The 13,463-nt window shown below is 40.7% G+C and overlaps 1 protein-coding gene across 3 annotated transcripts in view; it reads right to left on the bottom strand.

Moving 5' to 3' along the window:
* LOC125458253 (dedicator of cytokinesis protein 2-like) overlaps positions 1-13,463 on the bottom strand; it is a 604,879-nt gene that overhangs the window by 482,210 nt on the left and 109,206 nt on the right. For all 3 annotated transcript variants that reach the window (XM_048543364.1, XM_059650772.1, XM_059650774.1), the window contains exons 8-10: positions 8,548-8,702; positions 7,293-7,374; positions 2,933-3,068 (exon numbers count right to left, since the gene is read on the bottom strand). In XM_048543364.1, coding sequence (XP_048399321.1) covers positions 2,933-3,068; positions 7,293-7,374; positions 8,548-8,702 — 373 coding nt within the window. The remainder of the gene's footprint in view (positions 1-2,932; positions 3,069-7,292; positions 7,375-8,547; positions 8,703-13,463) is intronic.

Below are 13,463 nucleotides of genomic sequence, written 5' to 3'. Positions count from 1 at the left end.
ATTTTCTTCCCTAAAGACCATTAGTGAAGCAAATGGGTTTTTCCATCAATCAACCAGGATTCATGGTCATTAGTAGGCTCTAAATTCTAGGCTTTTATTGAATTCAAATTCTACCATCTGCCATTGTGGGAATTTGAACCCAGGTCCCCAGAAGATTTGCTGAGTTTCTGGATTGATAGTCTAGCAATAATACTGCAAGGCCATTGTCTCTCCCGAAATGCTGAAGCTTCTTTTACTGCATCTTCCAAGCGCACACCCTCTGCCACAGAGACAGACAATTACAGCAGATGTGAAGATACATTGCTATCTGCAAATGCTCCTCAAATAGACACCATCCTGACTTGGAACTGCATGGCCATTCACTTGGCATTGTTAGCTCAAAATTCTGAGACACACTTCCTTCCAGCTTTGTGGGTGTAACTTCACCACAAGGGATGCAATGGTTCACGAAGTTAGCTCACCACCAACTTCTTAATGAGAATTAGGGATGGGCAATAAATCCTGCCCACATCCAATCAACAAATGAAAATAAGTCTCAACTGAGCAGTTAAGGTGACAACTCAATACTGCCCACATTGGTGATATTTGGTACGCATTTGGCAATCTCACAAAGCAGGCATACGTTGAGCAGTGTGTGAAATAGAAAAAAATGATGCATTTATGACTGTATGTATCTATGGTATTAGAACACTACTGCTGCCCATAAAAATATACCCCAGTAAATCACTGTAAAGGGTATTGCATATATTTTCATTAAAGATCAATTGAGTAGCTGTATGGAAAGAAATATATGTTACTGAAAAATGCAAAGTATTTCACCATGACAGAGCAGTGAGCAAGAAGGGCACTTATGTGAAATAATTAAGTTCACACAGACACCTAGAAAGACAAATAATCAACTTGGAATGTCAAGTCAAAGACAGAAGCACTTAACTCACAAAATCCCGAGTTAGGTACCAACTGGTAATGCCAGTTGACTATTCCTCAACAATCCAGAAAGAAGCAGTCACTGATCATCACAGATGAATCTTCCTTTTATGAGTGCAAGGCCTTAACCTTTACCACCCAAAGCAAATCAATCACCCCATTCCACCCCAAAGTATGAGGTGACCACTCCTTTAGTGAAGCACTCACTGTTGATCATTAAAATCATGTCATTTACTAGTACAGATCTGTGACCTCTTGCTCTTGATTTAACAAGTAGCGGTTCTACGTCCCATAAATATGTTACTAGCTTAACACAAACCACTGTTGAAGTATTACTTATGAGAGTTACAGGAAACAATGCAAGTCCAGCCTGAGTCTTAAACTAAAACAAATCAAAGGTTAAATAACCGAGATGTGAGAAGCAGTTTGTAGGAGGCCTGTTCAGAGACAGAGTGGAAGATAGTAGGGTTTTTTGGTTAAATTTGACCATCAAAAAGCATATTGGTTTCTGTGTTATGATTTACAATCAGACGTAATGATGTAAGATTGAATAACGGAGGTATATGCGAGGACAGTGATATAATTGACACTCCGCACTTACTGCAAGGAAACTCATGGAATACTTTCTTCTTCAGTAACGGAATAAAAATACCGGAACAGAAAAAAAACATGAAAAAGCATGAAAAGCATTCTTCCCAAGTTCATTTCTTCCATTAGCTTGGTACAATTTGCTCAAGGAAATGGAACTTAACTCAATGCAACACAACCCAACTATCTCAATCTCAAGAAGGCACCGACTATTTTCTAGGTGCCCAGAAAGATAAATGTTCTGTGAAATCTCTTCTTGCGCTATGTTCTATTTGTTTATTTGTATCTACGTGTGTTTGGGGAAGCTCTTTTCCAATTCTAGTTGATATGTTTTAGCCCAGGAAAGTACAGTGGGGGTATTTACTGACTGCAAATCTTCTATTTGAACCATTTTCTACAAAAGTACATCTCACTGATATTAATTAGCAGTATAGCTCAAATTAAGCATTAGAGTAAGAAATGGAGGAAATTGGAGGGGTGGAGAGGATTTGTGATTCGTATAAGCAAGGGATTCACTTCAAAATTTTGGCGTGTGTGACATGGTTGGGTAGTTACAGGGAAATACTCTTTTTATTGATTTGAGGGGCATACCGCTGACTATGGGTGCCTTAGGTATTAAAATATTAAGTTACCTAATAGTGGCATTCATCAGTGGGAATACAAAGTTTACTTAATGAAGTTATGTGAGGCAGTTGGCCTGAAGAGTTCATTCTGGATACTGTGTATAGTTCTATCTACAATAAGGATGTTTTTGAGTCCCATTCCTATTCTGATAGTCTTTGAACTACCATCAGTCTACAACCACAAATTAGTTTAAGACTGGCCTTGAGTCTCTTAGAAGACAGCAATGACTTTATCAATGCTAATGAAGATAACAAGTATAAATGTTAATATAACTTGTGTTTTTACTACTATATTATAAATATGAGTTATAGTTACTCAATTATGTGCCTCTCTGCTGAAGACTATTGGTAGTTAATCCATTACCATTTAATCCTAGTTAACCCCAGAGTCTAGCATCACAAAAGACTGGGGGCAACGAAACTACATATGAAAGATCATAGCAGAAGCAAGTGCCAACACCAGGAATCTCTTACAATAGCATAAAATGAAGAAAATTCCAGACTTTCCTCTCAATAAGAAATAATTGAAATGCATGAACTGATTTTCAACAGTGTGTGTATCTTCAAATCTTCAAGCTCTGCTTGAGGCAGTGTTCATAATTCCATGTTAAATGAACTCTTTATAGCCTCATTATCTATTTTCCTCTGGACTACAAAACCTAAATCTTATCTCCTCTTACTCGCTGTATCTCTGATCAGGACTATTTCATTTAGTATAAATGATCCTCTTGACTCTACGTCATATTTCCGCCCAACAGCCCTGGAACACAATACATTGTCTAACTGTTAATTACCTGCCACTCCAAAAGGTCGTCTTAACCCAAGAGTGCATTTTTTTTGGTTCGTGTCCTTCAAATCCATTCTTCCAACGCGAACTATTTGGCAAATTAGATAAATTTTATCACGATTCAAATCCTTGTTTCCCAGATCCTGAGCAAGATCAAAATCAGAGTTTAATTTAATTGTCCAGTTAATCAGGAAAAAAAAATCTGAACTCACATTTTCCCCATCTTACACTCTGGAAATAACAAAACAAGAAAGTGAAAAGGCTGTTTCAAATAATGGTTTGAGCTGGGAAAACTATTCTGTACTACCATTGTAACTTGTAGCTGAATAGTGGTTCATTATTTTAATTCAAGGAGCAGGGTGGGAATTTTTGTTTCCCTTTTGCCCCACTCTACATTATGCAATATCATCGAGAAACTCATTTAAGCAGCGAATTACTCTTTTTGCATTTTGATTCAAATTCACCTAACTTAATCAATTGTGTATTGCTGAAAAGATATCAGCTGCTGCTTCAATTCATCAGGAAATTTGCAAGAATATCAGTGTAAATGAGAATAGCATTTTAACTGAGCATTATATCATGGTGATCTGGAGCCACCACTGTTGTGAGAATCAATATTCACTATAATTATAAACTCAGCAACTCACATAGTTGATTGCAGCTTCAATGACACAAATAGATGGGCTGCCATAGATTCCCTTTAGGCTCATTTCTCAAGAAAATCTTTGTTGGGTTTCATGAGAAACATGTCTCTGGTTGAATGGTACTTCACCTTTTAACATTCACATGTTTCCAACAGGTGGCTTTTTTTTCCAACACATTTAAGAATTTCCTCACATCTGTTATGGACTAATTCTGTTTTCAAAGATATCTTTGAAATGGCTCACACAAATGTGTTCCTCTTCCTTTATGTGCTAACAGAGGCTTCTGCCAAAGGGATAGGGTGAAGGTTCTCCACTATTGTCTACCACGAATTGACCTTGCTCATCAATATTCATGTTGGGATTGCTAAAGCTCCACATGCTACAAAATTAGTCTCATTGACAACCTCCAGCAGGGTTTGAGGCTTTTGCGTACTGCATTAGCTTAATGCTGAAATAGGGCACATTAAAGACACTCTGTGGTATTAAACCTAACCTGATCACTGTGTGTCATGCAAACTCATCAAGTGGCTGTTTTTTTTTAAATTCATTCATGGGATAAAGGCATTGCTGGCTAGATCAGCATTTATTGCCCATCCCTAATTGTCCAGAGGGCAGTTAAGAGTCAACATAAGACCACAATTTTCAAGCCTGACAATTGCCCAGAATAGCCTGGAAGGTTAAGGTTCTCAAAATTTCAGCAAAGGGTGAAGCTAACTTTTGCAGGCTGCTGCGGTGCAGGAGAAGCACATCGGGGTATTTGTCACTCATAGGATGCTGCTATAAAGCCAAAAGGACCATTGAACATGGGCAACATTAGCATTTGTGGCCAGCCCCGAACTTCCCTTGACCCAAGTGGTTGATTAGGTCATTTCAGAGGGCCCTTAAGAGTCAAGCACATTTTTGTGCATCTGGAGTCTCAAGTAGGCCACATCAGGTAAGGATGGCAGATTCACTTCCTCAAAAGACATTAGTGAACCAGATGGCTTTTTCCAACAAAGAATAGATTCATGGTTAGTGGTTAGTGGTTACCAAAACTGAGACTAATTCCAGGTATATTAGTTAAAAATCAACTCTACCAGCCGCCCTGCGCCTCTGGATTACCAGCCCAGTTATATTACCACTTTGCCACTGCAACCCCCGAGTGTGTAATACAGTATATTAATTTATGTCTTGGTATTCTGACGGTATGTAAGCTGTTTATGATAAACACTGACAATTCCTATCAAACAATATGTCCCTTTGTAACATTCAAAGTAACAGACACAACCAGCTGTTCTTGCAAAACTCAAAGCACACTGTCGAACATTAGAGACGATTCCGTGATTAAAACAAAATTTGCTAAACAATCCTGAGTGTGCAAAGAATTTTGCTATTGACCAGTTTAGGATTATTAGTCAAGCTCTCAGTGTTGTGCACCTGCACGTATTTGCCTATTTATAAGAAGGGCTCTATACTTCACAGACAGAAAGAACAATGCACACATTTCAACTTAAAAAAAATTAGGCCACAGTGATTCCCTGGTTCATTCTGCGGGAGACGCCTCAGCCAATCAGATTCAACCTATCTGTTTTAATTTTAAACAAAGCTTAGCATTTAGTCATGATCTAACTGGTGCATTCTCCTTGGCAATGCCTCTACCAATCATATTCCAACTGCCAAACCATCAGCACTCTCTTCTCATAGTATTAAGTGTTGTTCCCCTTCTTATTGATATTCTTGCCAAATATCTTGATGAGGATAAGCTGAAAAACCTCAGCAAAATGTACTTTTGTTCAGCATAGATCAGCTTCCATACTACCAAATGACTATTGCTATGTTGCACCCATAAAATAAGCAGAGCTCATGTGATGGAACATGATGATGTTCAAGTCTACTCAACCATGTTAACACTTTACTTTGTATAAAATGTTTACCCATGTCTTAATGGACAGGTTTAGCATGGTTTTCTGTGGTTGTTGAGAGCAGATTCATTTGAGTAGGATGGAGTTGTATTTCATTTCATTTTTTACAGGAGAAATGTCCGTAGCTTTGTCATGCCTATAATAGAATTTCAAAAGACTGGGAAAGTCTCAGTGTAAATTCAGCCCCAACTTTAGCTTAAGGTTAGCTTTCTGTGACAGCAATGTGGAACTGGTAACCATTATTCCTGTACAGCCACAATATTATCATCTTTGCCAGAATTTAAATTCATAGAATCATTGAATCCCTACAGAGTGGAAGCAGACCATTCAGCCCATTGAGTCCACACTGACCCTCCAAAGACTATTCTATCCCTGTTACCCTATTCCTGTAACCCTGCATTTCCCACAGCTAATCCACCTAGTCTGCACATCCCTGGACTCTGTGGCAATTTGACATGGCCAATCCACCTAACCTGCACATTTTTGGACAAAGAAGGAAACCAGAGGACTGGGAGAAAATCCACGCAGACATGGGGAGAATTTAAATTATGCATTGACAGATCACAGCTTTTATTGCAAAGGACACGAAATAAGAAAGAGCTTTGGGCTTGTGAAGGTCATTCTTTTTTTTGGCCTATTAACACAGATTACTTGAACATTTTTCTGGAAGCCTAGAAACAGTCACAATATACCACATACAGTTATCTCTGCCTGTACTGACTCTTGAAAGTTAGTAATGTCCCCCAAGCCATGTAGAAAGATAAGAGCCCATTGCTTCCAAGTTACAGAACACCTGGACTTGGGGATTTGCCATTATTGCTTCAACACCATTGTGTCAATATTCTTCGCAATCCTACTCAAGACCACTGTGTGAGTGCCTTCACCTCATGGATTACATCAGGTTGTGAAGAAAGTCTACTGTCACCTTTTCAAGTGCAACTAGGAATAGGCAATGAATGCTAGCCTTCTAAGTAAGACCCGCAACTCAGGAGTGAATGAATAAATAAATATATCTTTATGTCTCAAAAGATCCACCTGTATTCAAGAGAAATTTGCATGTGTGTGTGTGTGTGTGTGTGTGTGTGTTGCTGACCAACAAATATGCTTTTTTTAGGCTGTAAGTTATTTCTTGACATGAAGTGACCTTCCCCTTCTTTCCTGCTGTTTGTGATATTAATCACCTGCTTCTTAATGGCCCATTCACAAAAGTTATTAGAGCGATTTTGTATCAAATGGAGATACTGCTAAAGCCGCAAGATAGGTGTATTACAGTTTGAGAATTATTATTTGAGGGTTATTATTGCTGTTTGCTCTTTCCTTTGCTGACCCTTTGAATGGTACAACTCCAAGGCTAATGGCAGCTTTCTGAACACTAGGCAGGTGGTCAGTCTTCCTGTGTAAACCAGACTTGAATGTCACAAGTATGCTTAACACAAGATGCACCACTGCAATGCAAACCATCTTATACTGGCATCCAGTGGCACATTGCCATACAAGACACTGGACTGTACTCAAAAGCAGGAAATCTTCCTGATTTTTTCTGCTTGCTACTTCAATGTGACTGAAGGAAATTATAGTGCTCCAACTGTTGTCATGGCAAAGCCCAGCCTACTCATTACAGATCTGGGGTTAAGTTTTGGGACTTTCTGGTTTGGAATGATTTAGTACGTCACCACGCAGTACCATTACTCAAAGCAATAAGGAAAGCTCTCTGCAATATGTTTAATAAGTGTGCAGCTTCCTTCCTCTAATTGCACCTGTGGCCTGTCAGCCCCAAATTCAGAACAGATCGCGTTTGAAGAGGATACATTTCAATACTTACCGTAAACACCACTTTCAGGTTGTTCAACATATCAATTTCTTTTGGGAGGCCCCCACTCCCCCATCGCACTAAATAATTCTCACTGGAGAAGAGAGGAGAGAAACATGAACAATTTAGTCAAGTCTACATGTGCTTCCGTTGTGCGCTTGTCACAAGACAGACAGCACTACATTTTGTAGAACAGCTGTGATTTGAATATCTGAGCTGTCCTCCATTAGCATGTCCCCTTTGATGAAATCATGCATGGTCTTTAGTGCTAAGCAATTCTCATTCCAGTGCCACCCAACTGGGCCATTGTTGCTAGCAGGACAAGCAACATCATTAAAATCAAAAGGATAGGGTAAATGTTTTTTTGATGAGGGGAATGGTTAGTTCTGGGATTAGGTTTTGCAGGAATTCAGGGGGCAAGGGTATTAGAAGTGAGGGTAATTGCATCATTTCTAGCAGCCTCCCCCTCTTCCATGTGTCCAATTCCTTGACCATGCACAAGTGAGTGCAAGATGAAGAATAGCCACCCTCCAATGGACAGTCTGACTTCATCCATTTTCTAGTCAGGTGAACTGACTTTTTTTTATCCACCTGGAGCTGGGATAATCACAACCCAGAAGGGAACAGGCCATTAAATGGTCATGGAATCGTCACCCAAGGACCTCAATTGTCAATGGGGTGTGAAGATGTAGCCTTCCCACCCATATTTTAATTCAGGCCAGACGAGGAGGAAATAGGCCTTGAGTCTATCCCGCCTCACCAAGCCCCTTTCCCAGCTCCAGGATGGAAAGGCTCTGCCCACGCATCCTGAAATGTTGTTTGCCAGCAATCTTTTTGCACTGGCTCGCTTATTTAATGTTTCAGGCCAAGGTCACTTTGTTCAGAAATGTGATGGAGCCAGTTAGTTTATCCAGAAGTTGCCCAATGAATAAAAATGAATCATAAAGCCCCTACAGTGTGGAAAGAGAGAGCCTGCAATGTCCACCTCAGCCCTCTACCCTATCCCATAACCATGCATTTCCCATAGCTAACCCATTTACCCTGCATTCCCTTGGATGCCATGGGCAATTTAGCATGGTCATCCCATCAAACCTGCACACCTTTGGACTCTGGGAGGAAACCCACACAGACACAGGGAGAATGTACAAACTCCACACAGACAGTCGCCTGAGGCTGGAATCAAACCTGTGTCCCTGGTGCTGTGAGGCAGCAGTGCAAACCACTGACATACCGTGCCAACCAAAGCAGAGTTGTATAGACAATTCACCTGATGATCGATTGTTTCTGAGGGTCGTACAATGCCATGAAGAGTTCAGAATCCTCTCCTATCCGACACACAAAGTTTCGTACAAACACGTAGAGGCTGTGTGTTGGGGACGATGCCATCCGCGCAAAGGTGGAGCTGTCAGTTTGAGTCTGAGACTGCAGAAACAAGCAGAGTCAATGTGTTTCTTTGTCACACGAATATGTCTCCACACAAATTACAAAGTGAGGCCTCAATGCAACTCCTCAATTAGTACCCTGAAGGTGCATGACTTTGGCTGATATAGTTTTACCAGCAATTCTCCCTTCATTTTTTCTTTCATACTGTTGCTCATATTGTCTTACCCGCTTCCTAAATTGGACATCATTTTTTCTTTGGCCATTCACACTAATTCAAAGATAGGCTGGTGCAGGAATTTATCAGAACCTTTGTCTTTCAAGGAGTAACCCCTTCTTATGATACATTTCACCGTCCCTTGAAGTCTCCCTCGCTCTATTTTCCATACGCTCCTGGAATAGCCATTCAACTATTTCCCTCCATCCCTACATGTTCCTTACTCCTGTAAATATTCTGCAGCAAATGTCAGGCTTGATTTTGTAGACTTGCTTGCCGAGTCGGTGTGTTTGACTGCAGACGTCTCATATCCTGCTCAATAACATTGTCAGTGTGCTTCTGATGAAGCATTGGTGATCTATCCCGTTTGCTATTTAATTGTCTTACTTGCTGGGGTGGTTGACATCATTTCCGGTTCTGTGCGTCAGTGGTTTGGACATCTGGTCCAGTTCAATGTGTTTGTTAATGGAGTTCCGATTGGAATGCCAGGCCTCCAGGAATTCCCTGGCATGTTTCTATCTGGCTTGTGCTATCATGGATGCATTGTCCCAGTCGAATTCAAGACTTTCTGTGTCATTGTGTATTGAAACCAGTGAGAACTGGTTGTGTCTGTTGGTGGCGAGTTGGTATTCGTGTATCCTTATTGACAGTTTTCTTCCAGTTTGGCCGATGCAATATTTCTCACAGGCCTTCCATGGTATTTTTTATATTACCCCAGTTTTATTGGTTGTGGGTATCCTTTACATTCATCAGTAGTTGTTGCAGGATAGTTGTTGGTTGTGGGCTACCCTGATACTCAGGGGTCTGACTCGTCTTGTGGTCATCTCTGATATGTCTCTGATGGTGACCAGCGTGTCTGGTTATGTTGTGTCTTCTTGATATAGTCTATCACGGAGTTAACAGTGGATTGTGCTTTGTGGGTTTCCATTAAAAATCTGTATAAATGCTCCTGTTTTGCTTTGCGCAATTCTGATACAAGCCCAACAGAGCACCAATGCTTTACCAGAGGCGTAGTGAGGATGTTACCGAGCAGGGTGAAGAAACGTCTGCGATCAAACACATCGGCTCAGCAAGGAAGGCTATGACCTCATCCACAACCTGAGCTACAAATCTTCTCAAAAACTTTAAATGTCAGGCTTGTCATGTGTGGGATGATCAGATGATGGTGTCCCAGAAACAATTACAGATGATTTAATTTATTTTTGGCAGAGTGTGAAGTACAAGGCGACTTTGAGAAGCTAAGAGGATGTCAATAAAGTTGTTCATGAGTTGTTCATTGAAGTTTTCTGCTTCACTCAACCAAAGTCATTACCGATACTTGCTATGTTTCAGTTTTATATGCAAGTGCTGTTAATTTTTGGCAGTGAGTGCCATGAACCTCAAATGATATTAGGATATTTTTCAGGCCTTTTCTTAAATAAAACACAGAACCCTGGATGCTGGAAGACTGAAACAAAAACAAAATTTGCTGGAGAAACTCATTAGGGCTGGCAGCATCAGTGGAGAGAAAACAGAGGTAATTGTCTGAGACCAGTGTCCCTTCTTTAGAACTAGTAACTAGTTTGAAGAAGGTTCACTGGACTCGAAACATTAACTCAGCTTTCACACCAGAGATGCAGCCAGGTTTGCTGAGTTCCTCCTGCAATTTCTGTTTTGGTTCAAGTCTTTGTTTCACATCGTATCCTTCTCCTGTTTGAACTTGTAATTTCCTCAGTTCTGCAAGGTCAATACTGAGCAAACAATGGATGGAGTTTAAAAGTAGAATAGTATATAGTGTGATGGTACAAGGGTTTAAGAGATGTATTTTGTCTTAGTTTATTTTATGAAGAAAGGTTGAGATAGAGGAGCTGGGCAGTCTGTTCCATAGCCAATAAGGTAAACAGCTTGTGAGGCCTTGATTTTCTAAAAAATCTTGGAACAATAGAAGCATCATTGATGGGTAGGGTCAAGGTCCCACAGAATTAAGATTTTTAGTTTTCGACTTTCAGTGGCAGTTGCTGGGATCTTGAAGCCAGGTCTGGAAACTGTAGTATATCTCCCCCAGCTACTGCCTCGTCCTCTCTCTCTCTCTCTCTCAGAGTTTCCTCTTGATGTTTTGCTTGCTGGACTAAAGAATTGCATGTGAGACAATCTATTTTACCGAATTTGCCTTTGCCAAGGGTGTGTTTATTGGACGTTAATATATTAGACCACTTACTGTTCAGTAGTTAAATAAGCTATTATTCTGTTTAAGCTTTTCAATAGAGTTGTTATTCCAGGTTTTTTTCTTTCTTTTGTTGTATTTTTAACTATGGTATATTTTAATTATGGTGTGTGAATAAAGTGTGTTTTGATTCAAGACGAACAGTTTAACCAGGCACTTAACTTTAAAGTAAGAAAAATTATAGTCTAGACAATCTTCGTAATATGTTTTGAGGGAATTTAGTCTGGTCCATAATAATAATAACTTTTGAAATTTCTGTAGTTGTCAAATGGATCTGAATGGGATCTTCGAATCTTGTCCAAAGATACATTTCAACCTTATGAGATATAACGTAGTAATAAATGACAGCATTTCCACTTTGGTCAAACAATAGAAAATGAAAAAAAAATTCTTCGGATCTAATGTAAAGTAAGAGATAACAAAGTGTAGAGCTGGATGAACACAGCAGGCTAAGCAGCATCATAGGAGCAGGAAAGCTGACGTTTCAGGGCTAGACCCTTTTTCAGAAAAGGTCACCAACCATTCTAACTCCCCCTCTCACTCCCTGGGTGACATGTCAATTCTGGGCCTCCTCCAGTGTCGCAATGACACCACCCACAAACGGAAGAAGCAACATAGGCCCGAAACGTCAGCTTTCCTGCTCCTATGATGCTGCTTAGCCTGCTGTGTTCATTCAGCTCTACACCAGCATCTGCAGTTCCTATTATCTCTTCAGACACAATGTCTCCAGTTTTACGTTTACAATATTCGGTAGAAGAGTATTGAAGAAAGTCTCACTCAAAATCTCCAGAGCTGCAAATGCTTCTCATTTTTATCAGACAATTTAAGAAAGTGACCTCCTTCTCCTGATGGGAGAAGGGGGCAAGATGCAGAGAAGTTACAAAGAAGGAAGATGCCATTTGATAGAATGTGTCAACTTTTGCATTCCATGTAAATATTTCACAGTAACTATATTGTTTTTAGATACATGTAGATCCCTTTCTTCACCCACCTATCCAACCCTGAATGTCAACAGAGTTTTGGCCTTAAACTTGCAACTTAATATCATAGCCTCATCACTTTTAAATAAGTTTCTCCGATGTTTCAAAATCTCAAAATCATATGCAAAATGTATATCACTCGGAGATAGCAAGAGCTACCGATGTTGGAGTCACAGAAAACACACTGTGGACTGGAGGAACACAGCAGGCCAGGCAGCATCAGAGGTGCAGAAAAGTTGACATTTTGGGTCATGAGCCCTCTTCAGAAATGGGGAGGGAGTGGGAGCTGGGCAATAAATAGAGAGAGGAAGGATGGAGCTGGGAAGGTCAGTGGAACAGTGATATGTGAGTGCAGGTAGAGAGTGATAGGGATTGGTCAGTGGGATGAACAGAAGAGAAGATGGACAGGTTGTGTCAGGTCAAGGAGGTAAAGACGAGAAGGTGGGTTGGACATGGGATGAGGCGGGGGTTGGGGAGATTTTAAAACTAGTGAATTCCATGTTTTGGCCATTGGGCTGTGGGCTCCCGAGGCGGAATATGAGGTGTTGCTCCTCAAGTTTGCGGGTGGTGTCATTGTGACACCGGAGGAGGCCCAGGATGGACATGTCGCCCAGGGAGTGGGAGGGGGTTTATTATGGTTGGTGACCATAAGGTATTGTTGTGAGCTGTGTTTGAGCGCAGATGCTCTACAAATGGTCTCTAAGCATACACTTGGTCTCACTGATATAGAGAAGGCCACATTGAGAGCAGCATACCTCATTTCATCAGAGAGAAGAGTGACAATCCTTGTATGTTTTGTCTGGAAACCTTTCTGCAGAGGAGTTGGGTTTCAGTTTGTGAAGTTATGCTTCCTCCCTGAATCCAGCCACTTAGCAACTCAAGGTCAAAGTGCAAAATCAATGGTGCAAATGTGACAAGCCCCACAGTCCTCAGATTTCCACTGTACACCTGACTTTTACAGTCTGCCCCAGTTTACTGTCGAAGTTGGAATCAGTACCAGGAGCTGACAGACACTGTCCCTCTCAACATTTTCATCCTGCATCCTGCACTCAAAATCCATCGAAATCCTGGGAGAGTGAACTTCTTTACTGGCCACAGTCTAGGCTTCTCAGTAACTTATCATCGTTTGCTTTCATTTTTTATTCACTTGTGGGGCAGCTTTGTTCAGTTGGTAGGACGCTCTTTCACTCTGAAGCAGAATGCTGTAGGTTAAAGTCCTGCTTTGGGATTTGAGCATGTAATCTGCGCTAATTCTTGAATACAGCAGTGATGGCTGCCCTTCAAAACAGCTCACAGCAGTCTCCCCAGAGCTGTGGTAAGTCACAATAATAAAGGGAAGTCTTTTCTTTAGGTAGGTCAAGGGAAACGACTGCTTCCTTAGCTTAACAACTTTTGTTAAAAAG

This window comes from Stegostoma tigrinum, chromosome 13 (assembly GCF_030684315.1).
Source record: "Stegostoma tigrinum isolate sSteTig4 chromosome 13, sSteTig4.hap1, whole genome shotgun sequence".
In the NCBI taxonomy this organism is placed as follows: Eukaryota; Metazoa; Chordata; class Chondrichthyes; order Orectolobiformes; family Stegostomatidae; genus Stegostoma; species Stegostoma tigrinum.
This window is presented reverse-complemented; position numbering and strand designations above follow the sequence as displayed.